Source organism: Pempheris klunzingeri, chromosome 11 (assembly GCF_042242105.1).
Source record: "Pempheris klunzingeri isolate RE-2024b chromosome 11, fPemKlu1.hap1, whole genome shotgun sequence".
Lineage (NCBI taxonomy): Eukaryota > Metazoa > Chordata > Actinopteri > Acropomatiformes > Pempheridae > Pempheris > Pempheris klunzingeri.
Window position 1 is genome coordinate 14,434,085 of NC_092022.1, and position 15,799 is coordinate 14,449,883.

General features: G+C 45.7%; 1 protein-coding gene across 1 annotated transcript; it reads right to left on the bottom strand.

Moving 5' to 3' along the window:
- Positions 1–479: 479 nt before the first annotated feature.
- Positions 480–8,032, bottom strand: zhx3b (zinc fingers and homeoboxes 3b). The gene is made up of 6 exons (XM_070840066.1): positions 7,138–8,032; positions 6,911–7,018; positions 5,213–6,811; positions 3,599–4,399; positions 2,442–2,724; positions 480–1,752 (listed from the first exon to the last, which is right to left on the bottom strand). The coding sequence occupies exons 1-6, from the start codon at positions 7,879–7,881 to the stop codon at positions 1,742–1,744; spliced, it is 3,546 nt and encodes a 1,181-aa protein (XP_070696167.1). The 5' UTR covers positions 7,882–8,032; the 3' UTR covers positions 480–1,741.
- Positions 8,033–15,799: the final 7,767 nt, after the last annotated feature.

The window sequence follows — 15,799 nt, forward strand, 5'->3', positions numbered from 1 at the left end:
ATCAAAATTAACCAGGAGCCATTTTGCTAAGTAATTTTTGAAGCGAAAATGACAGTGTTCTTTAGCTCCTGCTTCTCAACTGAGAGAATTCACTCCTTTTGTTTCATGTGACAAACTGAATACACTTTGGTTTTGGACTGTTTGACAAAACAACCAGTTTTAAGATTTCATGACAGCTGTCTGTAAAGTTTCACAATACCGTGCAGGGTTGCTTTATGCCATTCTTAGAGATTACAGTAAATGAGGGGAGGGAGATGGGGAATAGTGTGCGACAAAGGTGCAGGAACCACCTCATTTTCTGATACTTAATAGACTAGATTATTGAGAAAAGTCTTCAGATTAATGATAAAAATAATCCTTAGTTGCAGCTGTAAACAAGAGGCCTTTTGGTCGACTCCCGCGTGACCAAAGCATTATTTTACTTTACAGTTGATCAGTGCACAATTGAGAAGACACCCAATGACAACCGAAGCCACAAATTAATTACATTCTGTTTATTCTGCAAATACCATCTGTAAAAATTATACATCAAGCCTAAGTATGGAACTCTGGAAAAAGTTCACAGTTCTTTTACAGTCAAATGTATTTTGTAGGAAAGTTCCATAAAAACAAACGTACATACACGTCAGTGATGTAAAGAAGCACTTTATGCTACAACACAAACCAGATTCCATACAGTCTACTATATTGTGTCGCTTTTTTGTTTAAACACAACAGGGTGCTTTCCCTCTTTGGATGACAGAATTCCAGACGTTTTCCCAAAACTGGACAATTTAATGTCCTATGTAACCGAATATTATGTACAGATAAGAAATGATAAGTGAGTACAAAGAGATGTCCGGAAAAAACAAACAAAAAAAAAACGTAAAGACACGGTCAAAAGAACATCAGTGCTGTGTTTCACATAAGACGCTATGAACAGCCTATTTTTAGGACATTTAAAGTAAGCTGCAAGCATGAAGTCAAAGTGTTTGAGTGCATGTTGGTGGAAAAGGAGTATGAAGATGACAATGGGGGGAAAAAAATTCATTTGATTTACTTTAAGGCCTTGGCAAGCACCCTGTCGCAAAGAGCTGTGCAGTTTTTCATACACCCCCCCCCCCCCCCCCAAAAAAAAAAAACTATGAAGAGTCTCAACAATCCGCCGATCCTCATCTGACGGTTTGTTTGGTCGATAACTGTCCAGACTCAACCCCCACCCTGATCAACATCTGCTGAGGTCTCAATCTCCACTGCGCTGCTTTTTTTCCTTCCTTCCTCTTCTTTCTCCAAATCTACCCTCTTTATTCATCCGTCTTCTTCCTCCAAATATACCCTCTTCTTTTTTTTTTTGCCTCTTCCTTTCTCCCATCACAGCAGGCAGTCAGAACAAACGCAGCAGAGAAACCGCTGTCAGCCCTGCCCCTCCCTCCACCACATCCACTCCTGCACTTCAGTCTCTACTGGAACTTCCTTCTGAAGGGAAAATGGCAGACGGGAGGATACTGGAGAAGGTCTGTGTAGCGGAGGGGTAGACACATTAGAAGAAGGAGGTCAGGGAGTGGGTGGATGGATGGGGGGGGGGGTTTAGTTGCCTTTAGAGTCCATCTCACGTAGTGGGGGAGGTCAAACCTAGGGGACACATCTAAGGGAGAGGGATGGTTTCAAGGTCCATTTCCATCCAGTGATCCTGTCTTTTCCTCAGACTGTCAGCACAAGACTTCCCGTGTGAGAACACCGTTCATCCAGACAAAAGGCCTCTTCAGTCGGTTCCTGTAGTATTTAAAAAAAAAAATGTAATTAATTAAAAATCCATTACCCTTATTATTATATTATTATACAGTGTGCTAGTGTCACACATGCATTTGTTTTCCTGTCACAACAAGCCTTGTTACTCATAACTATCATCATTGTGCGTTTGCATGTTTTACCTGAGAGACAGTTCTGGTTGTGATTCATCTCTCTCTCTGCACCAACCAGTTTCACAAACCTAATTAAAAGATGAGCAACTCCTACTAAAGCCTAAAGCATTACCCATATTTTATTTTACTTTATTTTGTAAAAAGTCTGGTTTATATCTGCAACAATAACTCAAAATTTATCTTCAACTATTCTGATCATCAATTTCATCCATTTTAAAAGCAAATATAGAAAACGATTTCTGATTTCAGCTTCTCAAATGTGGCTATTTGCTGCTTTTCTTTGTCATATGACAAATAAATTGACTATCTTGAGATTTTGGGCCATTAATCAGACAGTGAAAGCATCACCTTGGGTCTGTGCATGCTATTTTTTTCCCCAGTATTCTTTAACATTTACTAGATCGAGAAAGTAATTATCAATCAATAATAAAAATAATTTTTAATTGCAGCCCATGTCTGTTATACCTGGCTTGGTCAATCTTAAATGGACTTTATTACAGTATGTGTCACACTGAAGACGACTTCAGACATGAAGACTACCTTTAGTAGGATTCACAGTCTTGTCAGCGTTTGCCTCCTCCACCTCTTTTGTGGCACCACACACCGACTGCTCCATTTTCTCCTCCGTCCCTCCTCCTGGCTGCGGCTCCAGAGGGGAGGATCCTGTTGTTTGTGGCTCAGCTGCTGCGTCTTGTACAACCGGTCTTGGTTCTGCTGCATGAGCAGCAGTATTTTCTTCAATCCGGAGCAAAGGAGCCTTGGTGGAGAACCAATGTCGCACCAAGTCTGCTGTTATACCACTAGCCTCAGACAGTTCCTGCAACTGTGCATAAAGATGAATCTGTGTTACAGCACAGCTCCGGGTTAAAGGGCATGTGTAGCAAAGCTTTTAATCTGTTCAATTTTGATTATAAAAGGTCACACAGACCTCATTAAAGGGGGTCTGTGTAACTTATGCTGAACAGCAGCCAAAGTGACAACAGTGCCATTTACAGGATAATGGTAAATGCCAAAAACATCATTTAAAAACAAAATTAGTCATTAAGTTATCAAAATGATGTTAAATGCATTAAACTGAACAATGCTAATGAATTAAACCTCTCAGTTGTAAGAAAAACACACATAATCATAATAATAGTCACATAGTTATCACTTTAAAGTATAGGTGTAAATACTACCAAGATAATACTACTAGTATGAAAATAAAATTGCTCATTTGCACCTAATAGCCACAGCATTACCACGACTATCACTCTACTGCTGGTATCTCGGATTTTATCAACTTACAGATGTAAATATTACACTTTCCATATGACTTAATACTCCCACTTTATATCAGCACATGCAGCTGCAATTAGGAAGTGAAATTTACAGTTCACAGTGATTTGCATGCAAGCCCCAAAAATATCTTAAAAATACCTAACTAACCACGTCACACACACACAAATAACTGAACTGGTATTGAAGCAGTTAAGAACGTGCATTTCTCAAAGCCTAAATAAAACTAGAGTATCTCTGTCAACAAGACGAGACATTTCCTTGGATATGGGTACATTTTTTACAAGCAGTTAGCTAAAGTGAACATAACTAAGTGTTAAGACTAAAATATGACTTGTATTGTCTGTAATTATAGCAACACAAATGAATCATCTGTTTGTAAATACTTTTTTGGAAATACTTGCTGTTGCGGTCAATACCTGCGACTCCTCCAGCCTGCCATGGGCATCGAGGTGGGCCTGGAGTATGTGTGTGTTCCCCTTCTGGAGGTCCTCCTCCAGAGCGTCGTTCTGATAGGCCTCCAGCCACTTCAGCTGGCCGTTCTTCTGCACATAACGGCAGTCCCCAAACCAGCGCACCACCTCAGGTCTGGGCAGTCCAGTGGCTGAGATCAGTTCATCGTACTGAGTTGCGCTGGGCCACTGTGTACGGGCGTAGACTTGTTTAAGCAGTTGCAGCTGCTCCGCTGTCTTCTTACCTCGGATGGCTGCGGGTTTGGGAGAGTGGGATGATTTGGGAGTTAGTGTGGAGGACTGGGATGGTTTGGGTGTTAGTGTGGAGGACTGGGATGATTTGGGAGTTAGTGTGGAGGACTGGGATGGTTTGGGGTTGGAGGATGGGGTGGGGCCTGGCGAGGATACAGGTGTGCTGCTGGATTGAAGCGGTAAAGTGGCGCTATCCAACCCTTCACCTTCCGCTTTGCCATTGGCCTCCGTCACCTTCAGCATCTTCAGATTTATTTTAATAGGGTTGACTTTCAGTTCTCCTGAGCCGTCCTCTTTTTGTCTCTCCTCCCCATCACCTTCCATCCCCTCCTCCTCCTCCTCTCTCAACGCCCGCTCTGCTCGCTCCTTCTTCTTCTCGGCTGCCACTTTCTTCCTCCTCTCAGCGAACCAGCCATGAATTTCCCTTCGGGTCATCTTGGTCTCAGATCGCAGTCTGTCCACTTCCTCTCCTGATGGATCAGGGTCCTGGGTAAAACTGGCCTCCAGAGCCTTTACCTAAACAAGACACATGTTTGAACAGGGTCATAAACATGCAGGAACTCAGTAGATATAAATAGATAATTTGATTAATCAATTGGTTGATCACAAGAAAATCAATAAGCAACATTTGTCAATTATTCATTTATAATCAAGCAAAACATGTATTTAAAGTAAGATTTGCTGCTTTTCTCTGTTTTATAATCATATCAACTAAATATCTTTGGGGTTTGATTTTATGGTCAGACAACATAAGATATATGAAGATGAAAGTGGGCATTTTTCAATATTTTCAGGCCTTTTTAAGACTAAATAATTAACTAATTATAATAGGACACAATCGATTGCACTGCTGTAACATTGTTGGACTGTCTAACAGACCTAAAGATGTGATAATTTCCACTTCAACTTCAGGCCGTTTAGTCTGAGATTCGGTGGTGTTATGCTAGTCGTGGCTAATACAGCCTTGAGCCTCTAGTCTCAAACAGAGATGAGGAGCTTCAGATTCCTTTCCAGCTCCACACATCCACATTTTTCTCCACTTGTAGAGTTCAGCCCCAACCAATGTTGATTTAATGACATTTTGCACAGAAGCTTAAAAGGGCTTTCAACAACTTTTTCCACATTCCACAGCAGCACTAACCAAGACAGAATTTGATGCGTAAAAATCAGTGAAATTTCCCTTTAACTGAAAAAAAAAAAAAAAAAAAAAAGATTTATTGATAATGAAAAGAGTCGTCAGTTTCAGCTCCACAGCTCACATGGAAAACATTTTGTCAAAATGAATGACATCATTTTATGTCCATGGCTTTTGACACAACAGAGTCTCACCTGGTGAGGTTCTCTCTCCTTGTAACGGATAGCTGTGAAATCAGGAGAAGGAGGTCTGGGGAGTCGGCGGGAGGGTGTGGTGGGCGATGTGGTGGGCGATGTGGTGGGAGTCTGTGATGCAGGTGGGCTCAGGGGTGCAGAGCTGTGCTGAGGCGTCTTTACACCAGAGTTGCTGCCACTTTCAGACAAATCAACAGGGGTGGCGCTGCCGGCAGCACCGCCCCCTGGCGTACTCGAACCGCTCCCTGCTCCAGCTGCAGTGCCAGACTTATTCTGTCCACCTGTGCTGGACCGTGCACCTTTGAGGTTGCGAAAGTGGTAGCGTCGGTCACTGAACCATTTGCGGACTTCTCGTACTGTGAGCCCCGTCAGAGCAATGAGGCGGTCCACCTCCTCCTGGTCAGGAAACTGGCTGACCTGAAAGCTGTCCTTCAGAGCACTGAGCTGCTCCTGGGACTTCTTGCCCTTGTAAAAGCTGGGGTCCAGGAATGCGTTAACAGGAGTCCGAGAGCCAGGTGTGCTGCTTGAAGGAGCTGCAGGAGAAGGGGAAGAAGACTTTGAGGCAGGGGAAGACGCCTCCTCCATTTTGATGGCTGGAGAGTCATCTGTGGTGGGGTCGACATCATCTGTGCTTATGCTGGTTGTTTTATTTTTGTTGCTGCTACCGTTGGTATCTTTGCTCTTCTGTCCATCGCTGCCTGTTTTGCTGTTACTGTTATTATATTTGCTGTCTGGGGTGTTTTTGCTTTCCGTGGTATCTTCGTTGTCACTCGGCACAATGCTGGTGCTGTTGGCTTTGTTGATGTCAGTGTTCTTTGCCTTTACATAGCTGGTTACATTGCTATTTCCCTTGTCATTGCAGTCTGCATTTGCACTGCTGTGTTTACCATTGACACTGCCCACCTTAGCATTACTGTGATTGCTGCTTCCAAGGCTAAGGTTGATGACGCTTGCTTGACTGCTATTAGTAACATTGCTAGTGCCCCCTCCCACAGTCCTACTACTATTACTGCTGATGATGTTACTCCCAGTACTGCTGCTGCCCACCGTCCCCACCACCATGCTGATGCCTTTGTCTGCCACCAGGGCTGCAGCAGGTCGGGCCTGCATCATCGGGCGGGCTGCTGCTTGGGGCTTAGGTGTGACGGCCAGGGCCACTGGAGCACTGCTAACCTGGATACCGTTTGCCATTACAGGCTGCGTGACGATTACCCCTCCTTGGCTGACAAGAGAGCCCTGCAGGATGTGAGGGATCCCAGTAGCCCCAAGTGAGGCAGGCAGGACTGTGATTGTGTGTTGGGCTTGGTTACGGTGACTCTGGGTCTGGTTCTGCGAGCTAGAGGGTGCAGTCTGGATGATGGTGTTGAACATTTTCCTCCTGGCCTCCTCGATCTCCTCAGGAGACCAGCTGATACCCTGTTTAAGCCTCTGGGCCGTGAACCAGATCTTGATCTGCTCTTCTGGGAACTTTGTGACCACAGTCAGGTAGCAGAGCTCAGCCTTTGTTGGGTATGGGAATTTACTGAAGGAGGTCTTCAAGAAGGAAGAGGAGTCCATAGAGGCACTGTAGGTGGGGATGCTGCTCAAAGGAATCATTACCTTGGAGGGAAAAAAGGCAAAATGATTGTAGAAGCAATTACTTATTTGATATCCAATTACCTTCATTGCACTGAGACACAAGTAAGTCTAAACAATTACCTTGGGGAGATTTTTGGAGGAAGAGGGCGAGGAAGCAGAGGAAATATTTGAAGAGGCTGTGATTGGTGCAGATTGATGAAAGCCTCTGTTTTGAACCACCGAGACCACCTATAAGAAACAGATTTAAATCAATATGAATAAAGCATCTGTTTTGATTGGACTTAAACTGGTTAATTCAGATTTTTTCAAAACAGCCAAAATAAAAGAAAGACAGACCTACCACCTACCTGTGTGATGGGAGTCTTGAGCATTGGTAATGCTCCCGAGCCGTTGACTATCTGGATTGCTGAGGGCAGGGTGACCTTGGTCGTTCCATTGTGGACTATTGTGGGAACATGGGTGACTGTCACTGCAGCAGCCTCTTTTCTGTCAGTCTCTCTGGAGGCAGAGACAGAGTGTGGGTCTGAGGAAGGCTCGTCGGAGACAGGATGAGACACCACTATCCGTTTGGGCTCCGATTTGCCCTTCAGCATCCTCATAATTGGGGTTTTGGTGATGGAAATCTCACTATCCTTCCCTGTCTCTGCCCCAGTCACCAGATTCTGCTCCACCACTACTCTCCTGTCCCTCTTCCTCAGCTGCAGCGTTGTGTTCAATGTGCTGGGGTGAACTCTGGCATTATGCAGAGCCAGCCCCTCAAACTTGGGCGCTGAAACGCCACAGCTAACACAAAAGAAGCTGGGGTCAGCACGGAAGTCTGGGTGTCCGGAGTACACATGATCCAAGAACAAGTTAAGGTCATGGGTTTCAAAGTTACAAGGCTTACAGGTGTAAGTGCCAGCACCGTCTTTGACAGCGTCCCCCGTCTCTGGTTTGGAAGACTCTCCTGGGTCAAGGGGGCTATGTCTGCCTCCTCCAGAAATCCTGGACTGACGGAGAAGAGCCGGAGAGTCCCGCTCGGCCTCCTCTGCTGAGTGTATGATCTTACTGGGGATCATACAGGGAGTGGTGGACTTCCTTTTGCTGGCCATGGTGTGACCAAAGGGTGGGGAGGGTTGGTCAAATGGCTGAGAATGAGGTGTGAGTGAGAGTATGGGTCGTTTCCGGTTGACTATAGGAAAGGCATGGGGGAAGGAGGACAGTGGGACGTGTCCATAGGTCCACTTGTAGTTCTCACTGCAGTTTTTAGGGAAAACCTGGAAATGAAAAAGAGGAACATGTTTTAGTTCACGTCACCAGTCCCCATACAATACAATACTGTAAATATGTCATTTGTGCGATAGGTTTGGTTGGCGTTAAATCACAAGTACAAATAAGGGAAGAAATGGCAGAGAGAGAAACGTTTGCGAGGAGAAGAAATACGATGGGATATCTTACGCTACTCAGTACGAGCCAGTTTCCTCTCAGCTGGATGAAAACAAATGCACGGCTGGATGTTTCCAGGTAAAACAGACAGCCTGGATAATAATAAGGCCTTGTGAAAGGAGTCAGCTGAGTCCTTTCAAATCTGGTGTTGCCTGTAAGTCTTTAAATAAAAAAACAAAAAACAAGTCTTCTCTTTAACTTCCCTGTTCCATGAAACTCAAGGCTATCTTCCATGAGGGCATTCAAACAAGCTCAGTCTGCTTCTTCACTGAAGGCTTTTTGGGAGAGCTCCTGTCCTACCCCCTTCTTTCCCCTCCCCCACACAACTCTGTCTCACTTCCCCTCATACAGACACACCCCCACAGAGAGAGAGAGCACATTCTGTATTTCTTTTTTTTTTTTTTTAAATCCAGGGCATCTGTAGCTTCACTGAACACCTTTAAAAAGATTACCACTAAAATATTCACTTGTCAATGTGTTGCTTAATATAGGGCCAACTAGACAATCATGCAAGTGGGTGGTTCAACAGATGTTCCCAGGAAAGATTGTGCTCCTGCCCAACGGTAGTACAGGCTGTACAGATAGAAACACACAGACCTGCATAAGAATGTGAATCTTCAAATTTTCACCTCACCCATAGATCCGATGTCTCCATACAAAATGGCGAAGCTTCCTGTGTTGTTCCTGTATTGGAGGACAGCTCTAGGGCAATTACTCTCCCAATCACTTTGCACCGACTTGACACCTCACGCATAGAGCAGCAAAAGCTCAAAAAAGTTCAACGACATGAAGTTCTACAGGAAAACCCTAAGATCTTTCGCAGCCCGGCCCCTCCCTTATGCAAAGATACTTGACAAACGAACCCAAACCAAATGCTTTTCTGGTAGGCAGCCCAAATCTAAAATAACCTTGCCTTTCCTATGCACAAACAGAGCAGTCCCAATGCAAACGTTGAACTCGTCTGGGACCAGTTTCAGACTGAGCACAACCTCTTTGTGCTCAATGCTGCTGCAGCACCAGCATCTCTGTCAGGTGAGCAGTATAATCCACATCAGTGTCATCATATAATAAGCCAGCCCTTCTCCAGTCAAATGTTACTTGTTCAATGGCAAACGCTCTCGCTCTTGTACGCACAAAAACACACAGCCTTGCTTTGCAACAGAAAGGTCATGGTACATTAGCTCAAAGCCCTGTTAACCCTCACAGGACTGGGGTGTGACAGATGCCCTCACACATTATCTGAGCAATGGTATACAAAGTTCACCTCTTTCAAAAGCCTGCAACCTCAGTTCTTGTTTGAGTCAGTGTAACTTAATATGCAGTTTACCTGCAGTCTCTACATCTTACTAACTTTTCTGAACTTTTAAATTCAAAAGCATGAATGATCAAACAATAATGAAATACGCTTTTAAGCCTGTGCTGAAAACTTTAATTGGACTCTCATCAAATTGGTGTCTTTGCCAGTTTTCCCATCAATGACAGAGGGCTACCACTCTCTTTGGACCAGAGTGTGAGGGGTTAACAGGCAAATGAAGTTTGCTACTGTGGAGGGAACGTGATGCCCCTTAGTCCCCCATGCACCCCCCAGAGAGAGTAACTGCCCTTCGCTTGGGCTGTTGTGCACCCCTCCTACTCCCCTGCCATTCAGTTCTGCATCAGGGGGCATTGCTCTGCCAAGGCAGGCTGGTCACATGACCAACACAAAGGCTTATGGGTGGGCAGTCCCAGCCATCCATCACGTGGTTCTGCTGGGTGTGGGTGGGCAGGCGAGAGGAGAGGAGAGGAAAGGAGAGGAGAGGAGAGGGAGAGCGAACAGGAGAGGATGGTGGGGGATGGGCAGCCAGTTTGGGGTGAGGAGGCAAGGGAAGGAGGGGTGTTAACTGTCGTGGAGTAAGCACTGAGGTGTTTCAGTGAGGAATTTTCCTCCGATACCCCCCTCCAAACTAGTCGACACCACCCCACCCTGCTAACCCCCGCTCTTCAACGCCCCCTTCTTGCTCCAAACTACAATCACACAGTCCTCCCCTCCTCCCCTCCTCCCTCCGTCCTTGCTGCACTGCAAAGCCTGGAATGTTCCAACCCGAGCTCTTCAGCCAGTGGACATAACCTGAAGTTAAGCTTCAGTATCTTTACATGCCCATACATGCTGTTCATTGCCTCATACAAAATAATCACTCAGACTTAAACAAATAGTGAACACACAAGGTGTAAGAAAGTATAAAATCCAATTTGTGCATATCAGTAGCCATCAAGACCAACAACGCTACTGTGGCGAAAGTTCTCATCGCACACCGATGGCATGTGAAAGAAAATCATAATGAACAACGGTGTGAACACATCTGCAGACAAATATTGAACCTCAGCAGGGTGACTAACCAGCAGAGACCCACAGGCCTCACACAGGTGAGGACTGAAACAATGCACAATACCAGCTGAGCTATTATTGGCCAGCTGAAATTGGCAGCTCATGTCTCAGCGATGCCAGGCTCACACACGAGATCTGTTGACTCACCGGTATGAGCGCATCGCCCAGTAACTTTAATTTGAATGTAGCACATATGTTGACTGACCATGTGGTGATGGTGGGTTTGTGTCTGTTATGTGTGTGTGTGTGTGTGTGTGTGTGTGTGTGTGTGTGTGTGTGTGTGTGTGTGTGTGTGTGTGTGTGTGTGTGTGTGTGTGTGTGTGTGTGTGTGTGTGTGTGTGTGTGCATTTGCATGTGTGGGTTTCCTGTGAGATTGAGAGTGGAGAGAAGGGAGGTGAGGTGGGGTAGGGTGGGGTGGGGTGGGCGGGGGCGCATGTGTGCTCGCGTTTGTGTGTGTATGTGGCGTGCGGGGGTGGCTGCCTGCATGCCTGTGTGTGAGGCTTGTTTACTGAGGTAGAGAGGCTGCCATTTTTCCTGTGTGTGAGAGTCAGTGATCTCCCAGTGACACACAAAGACAATGTTTTTGTCCTCCTGGTTCATAGCCTATATTATCTACGCCTCGCCAATGGCTCGGCACAGCATGACCTCCTTTCATCCCCTGGCCTGACTCTTGCCTGGGCCTGGGCTATATCCTCTGAGTACAGGCCAATAATAGCGCTCACACACACTAGAAATCCTTCAGCTTGGCCACATCGCATAGCTGCATGCTAACTACTTCTCTCTAGCTGAGAATACAGGTGTGACGCTGATATGTGTGTGTAGCTCTCCTTAGTAGGACAGAGAATAGGTGTGCAGCACAGGCAGCCGTTTCCTCGTTTGCTCCATTTCTTGCTTCCTCACTCGTCTTTTTTCCTCCCTCTTCCCCCCTCTCTTCACCCTCTCTCCCCCTCCCTCTCCAGCCGTCTCTGCACCCTCTGCTTCCCCTCCCGCCGTTCCTCCTTCTCCAAGCAAGTTTGGCCCAGGGAGACAGGTCGGCAGCGCCACTGGTGTGTTACTGTCCCCATGGCAACCACCTCCTACCCCCTCTCTCTTTCTCTCTCTCTCTCTCTCCAGCTCATTTCTCAAAAGCACATGCGTGTGGGTAAACACGCACACACATGGTTACTCAGATCTACATGCACACACATCTTCTATGCCATCCAGTCCCTGGCTCTGGTGAGGCTTGTTTGTTCCACACACCCCTGTGAGTGGTATTTGGAGAGTCCCTGCCCTGCTCCTATTTCAGTGCCTCCCTCACGCGGTGTTGATGTCTCCCAGCTAGGTGTGGTCGCCGTCACCAAGGCACACTATTGGCCAGAGCTGATGCCGTCTTTTCCTGCTAACTCAGTGGCTGAGTCCCTGTCCAGACATCTGCTTGGACTAATGCCCTGTTCTTTGCTCTCTGTGGCTCTTGTGTTTGGCCTGCAGTGGCCCGAAGTATGCAGGGCTCCTATATTCATCGTAGGTAACGCAGGGCATAAAACAGGACCGAAAATCTGGCAGCTTTCTCAGAGAGGACTGAAGAATCACCTCAATCCCCTGGTGGATTCAAGCTAATTATCAAGTCTGCACCAAAACACAAGCCATGCGCCATCTTTAATTCTCTGTTCCAACACACAACCTCCTTTGCTTTTTTTCTCCTCTGTGCCAAAACAGAAATCCTTCGCCATGTTTTCTTCTTTCCTGAAACGCAAACTCCTTGCCAGTTACTTAATTTACTCCCACCTTAAAACAGACATGGCTCCAACTAACCTCCGCCTGTCAATCAACTCCAGAGTTTCACTCACACATACCTCTGCTGACAAACACAGCTCAGCGCTCAAAACGCTTACGTGTTTTGCGCGTCTGAACTTCTTTTCACTAACATTTCAATCCTTATACAATACTGGCAACAATAAGAAAACCTCAGTGACAGTGTTCCTACAATGTCGTTCCATCTGCTCCTGAGTCCCATCAGGGCTGCTCTCAGGTCAGGGAGCGGATGGCTGCGTGGGTAGCAAACGGCTGCATTGCTGTGGCCACTGCCAGTGCCTGCGTTAAAACTGGGTTGCTGAGAGGGGAGGGAGAGAAAAATGGCGGAGCACCATGCTCTGTGCTGTCCAACCTAAAATGGCTGACATCACAAGCTGTTAACCAGCCAAGCAGAGCAAGAGGCTGCTACTGCTGCTGACCCAAACCTGCTCGCTATGGACCTGTGAGTGGATCGCAGTGCTCCCCCTCCCTCAAGTCTGTGAAAAGGCTCTTGAGTAGCAGCTGACTCTGTTTTTGTGGTCATACGTGGTAGAGATCTGGTGGTAGATATCTGGAAGTAAATTGTCATTACAATGGTCAACGCAGAGAGACTAAAGTCACTGATTAAAAGTCATTGCTGAGGGACTGACACACACAAAGAATTGCTCAATTTCATTGGTTAGTCAAGCTGATCACTAGATGCTTAGAGTGGAAACTAGTAAGGCAAAACAATTGTGATGTGAAATTAGCAAAAGTGGAAGGCACAAATAGTGTTGGGCTGATTAATCCTTGCATACAAAACAATTCAACCTGTGTCAGCTGCAAACCCATAACTGAGGGAAAGAAAGGGAGGAAGGAGAAGGAGGGGAGGGGGGTGGTGATGGGGAGGGTGGAGGAGTCAGACTGTTCACTGAAATGTACAGCCAATGAGCTCAAGCATCACCACAGCAACACAATGAAATACACCAAGATCAGGCATATTAACAACAACAAACTTTTGTGCAGCCGTTAGGAGCACCAAAATTCTTCATAAAAGAAGAAAAACTCCCATATAGCTTAAACTGGTAGTTTTTTTTTTTTTAATCCTCAACAGGAGTATGGATTTGGCCTATTCTAACAGTAAAAGGTGTAGTTTGGGTGATAAACAGACAGCAGGATTAAGCTGCTCGTCTTTGCCTGGGACTCACGTGGACATCAGACACAAACTAGCTGTCTGGGAAAGCTTTGCTCTAATCCCCGGAGTCGCACACTCATGACAAAACTAACATGTTAAATAACCAAGGCAACAGCTTGCAAACTCACAAGTCACCGTCAGACAACGAAGGATAAAACGTGAACTCTGATTATAGTTTATGGAAAACTGTGGCTGCCTTGGCTCTGTAAACACAGACGTTTTATCAGCTCCTGTCACAAATAAAAGATATACAGGCCTAATAACACAAGTCTGTGGATAAACCACGGTACATTACACTAGTCTGAAAAAAAAAAAACATTCATCTTAATCGCCAGGTCAAAGTGATTTCTAACTCCTCCATTCATAGCACAGACTGAATTGATGGGGGGATTCTGCTGGTTGCAAACGCTACAATCCTACAGGTCTGACTTTCACATGAACCGACAATGTCTAATTGCTACAAATGTGAACAGGGGGTTTATTTAAAAACAAAAAATAAGGTGAGAGAATAGCGGTATTTTGGTGAAACACCAGAGACACAAAGTGGCTGCACTGTAACCGTGGATCTCTGAGCGCAGCAGCGTCAAACATTTCCGAAAAAGATGCGTGTTCGTCTTCCGCTCAAGTTAGGCGGAGTGAGCCTCAACTCAATGGGCTCGTCTGCATTATAGGTTTTAAACATTGTAACCAAATCAGACTGGAGGAAACAGGCGAGCCCCCGGTCCCCCTTAAAAACTACTGTCCCCCCCTCCTTCCACTGTTGGATGTCGCCATTTTAAGCAGGCGACATGCAGCTGGCCAGCACCGCTGAGCCAAAGCGCAGCCCGCAAAGGTAAGGCTCCGCACAAGTTTGGGGAAAGGTGAAACACTGGTAGAAATGTGTATCATAAAACCACACTCACCTCGCCTTTGTCGGAGCTCAGTGGATGCAGCGGAGGGTTTAAAAAGTTTACAATGATGCGGGCTGAGGAGCAGAGGGAGGTTTGGGCTTCACTGATGGCAACTTATAGGTGTAAAAGCCCCCTCCGTCCGTCGGCTGGTGATAAACGTGATACTGGAGCCGGACCGGTCCCCACAACGGCCCCCTGTTTGCGCTTGTTTATTTCGAGTGTGTCTCAGTGTTAAAGCAGGCAGTGGAGGGGAGGAAAATACGACGGACGTACAGAGGGAAGAGACGGACACGTGACGCAGACGTCACTGACGGTGGAGTTGGCGTGAGAGCTCGAGCTCGGTCTTGATGTGCGCCGTGCAGAGAGCAGGAGTGAGCCGGACATCCCGTCCTGACTTTGACCCGGCTGGACATGCTGGGGTCGTGGTCAAGTTTGACAGAGGGACGGAAGCGTCTCCTCTCCCGGTTGAACGTGATGTTACGGCTCCTCACACCTGTCCCCCCTCCTCCTCCTCCTCCTCCTCCCAGGTGACCTCTCTTAAAGAGACAGTACAAACAAAACGTCAAAAGTTATCGTCCAGCACCAGTCTGACAGCTGCTGGTCATTCATATATTCAGTATCTAATGAGCTTTATGTGTGCCAGTTTTTCTGGGGCACATGCATGAAACCATTGTTGCAACTGATTTCTCCATTAATCTATGAGTTGTTTCGTCTTTAAAATGTCAGAAAATGATTATAAAAAATGTGGATCAGTGTTTCCCAAAACCCAAGATGACATCCTCAAATGTCTTGTTTTGTCCAATCAAAATATATTCAGTTTACTGTCATAAATGAGTGAAGAAACCAGAAGATGTTCACAGTTTAGATACTAGAATCAGATCATTTGGATTTTTTTCTTCTTCTTACTCAAACTGATTAATCAATCATCGAAATAGCTGGTCACTAATTTGATAGTTGGCAGCTAATGAATTAATCGTCGCAGCTCCACACAAAACACATTTTTATTCTGAAATATGCACAATGTGACCATAAGATCACAAGATCATGTGTCCAGTAGACGTTGTACTGGTGTAAATTGTCTCACACATTTGCAATAAATCGAACTACCCAAAACCAGCTGACACACAGTGAACCTCGGGCTCTTTTACCCGTTTTGCTCTCATAAGAATTCGGCTTGGCACAGACACATTTAAACTCCTCGTGGGCGGCAGTGGAAATTATTTATTACTGTTTCTTGACTTATTAGTGTACAACTCATGTTGTTTTTGTGAAATCTTCTCAAGTACATGTAAGAAATGCTATTTTAAAAAGTTTTCAGTAAAATTTACATTGCTATGTGTTTTAGTCTTGTATTATTAATATAAAAGGAGTGGCTAAAATGAACA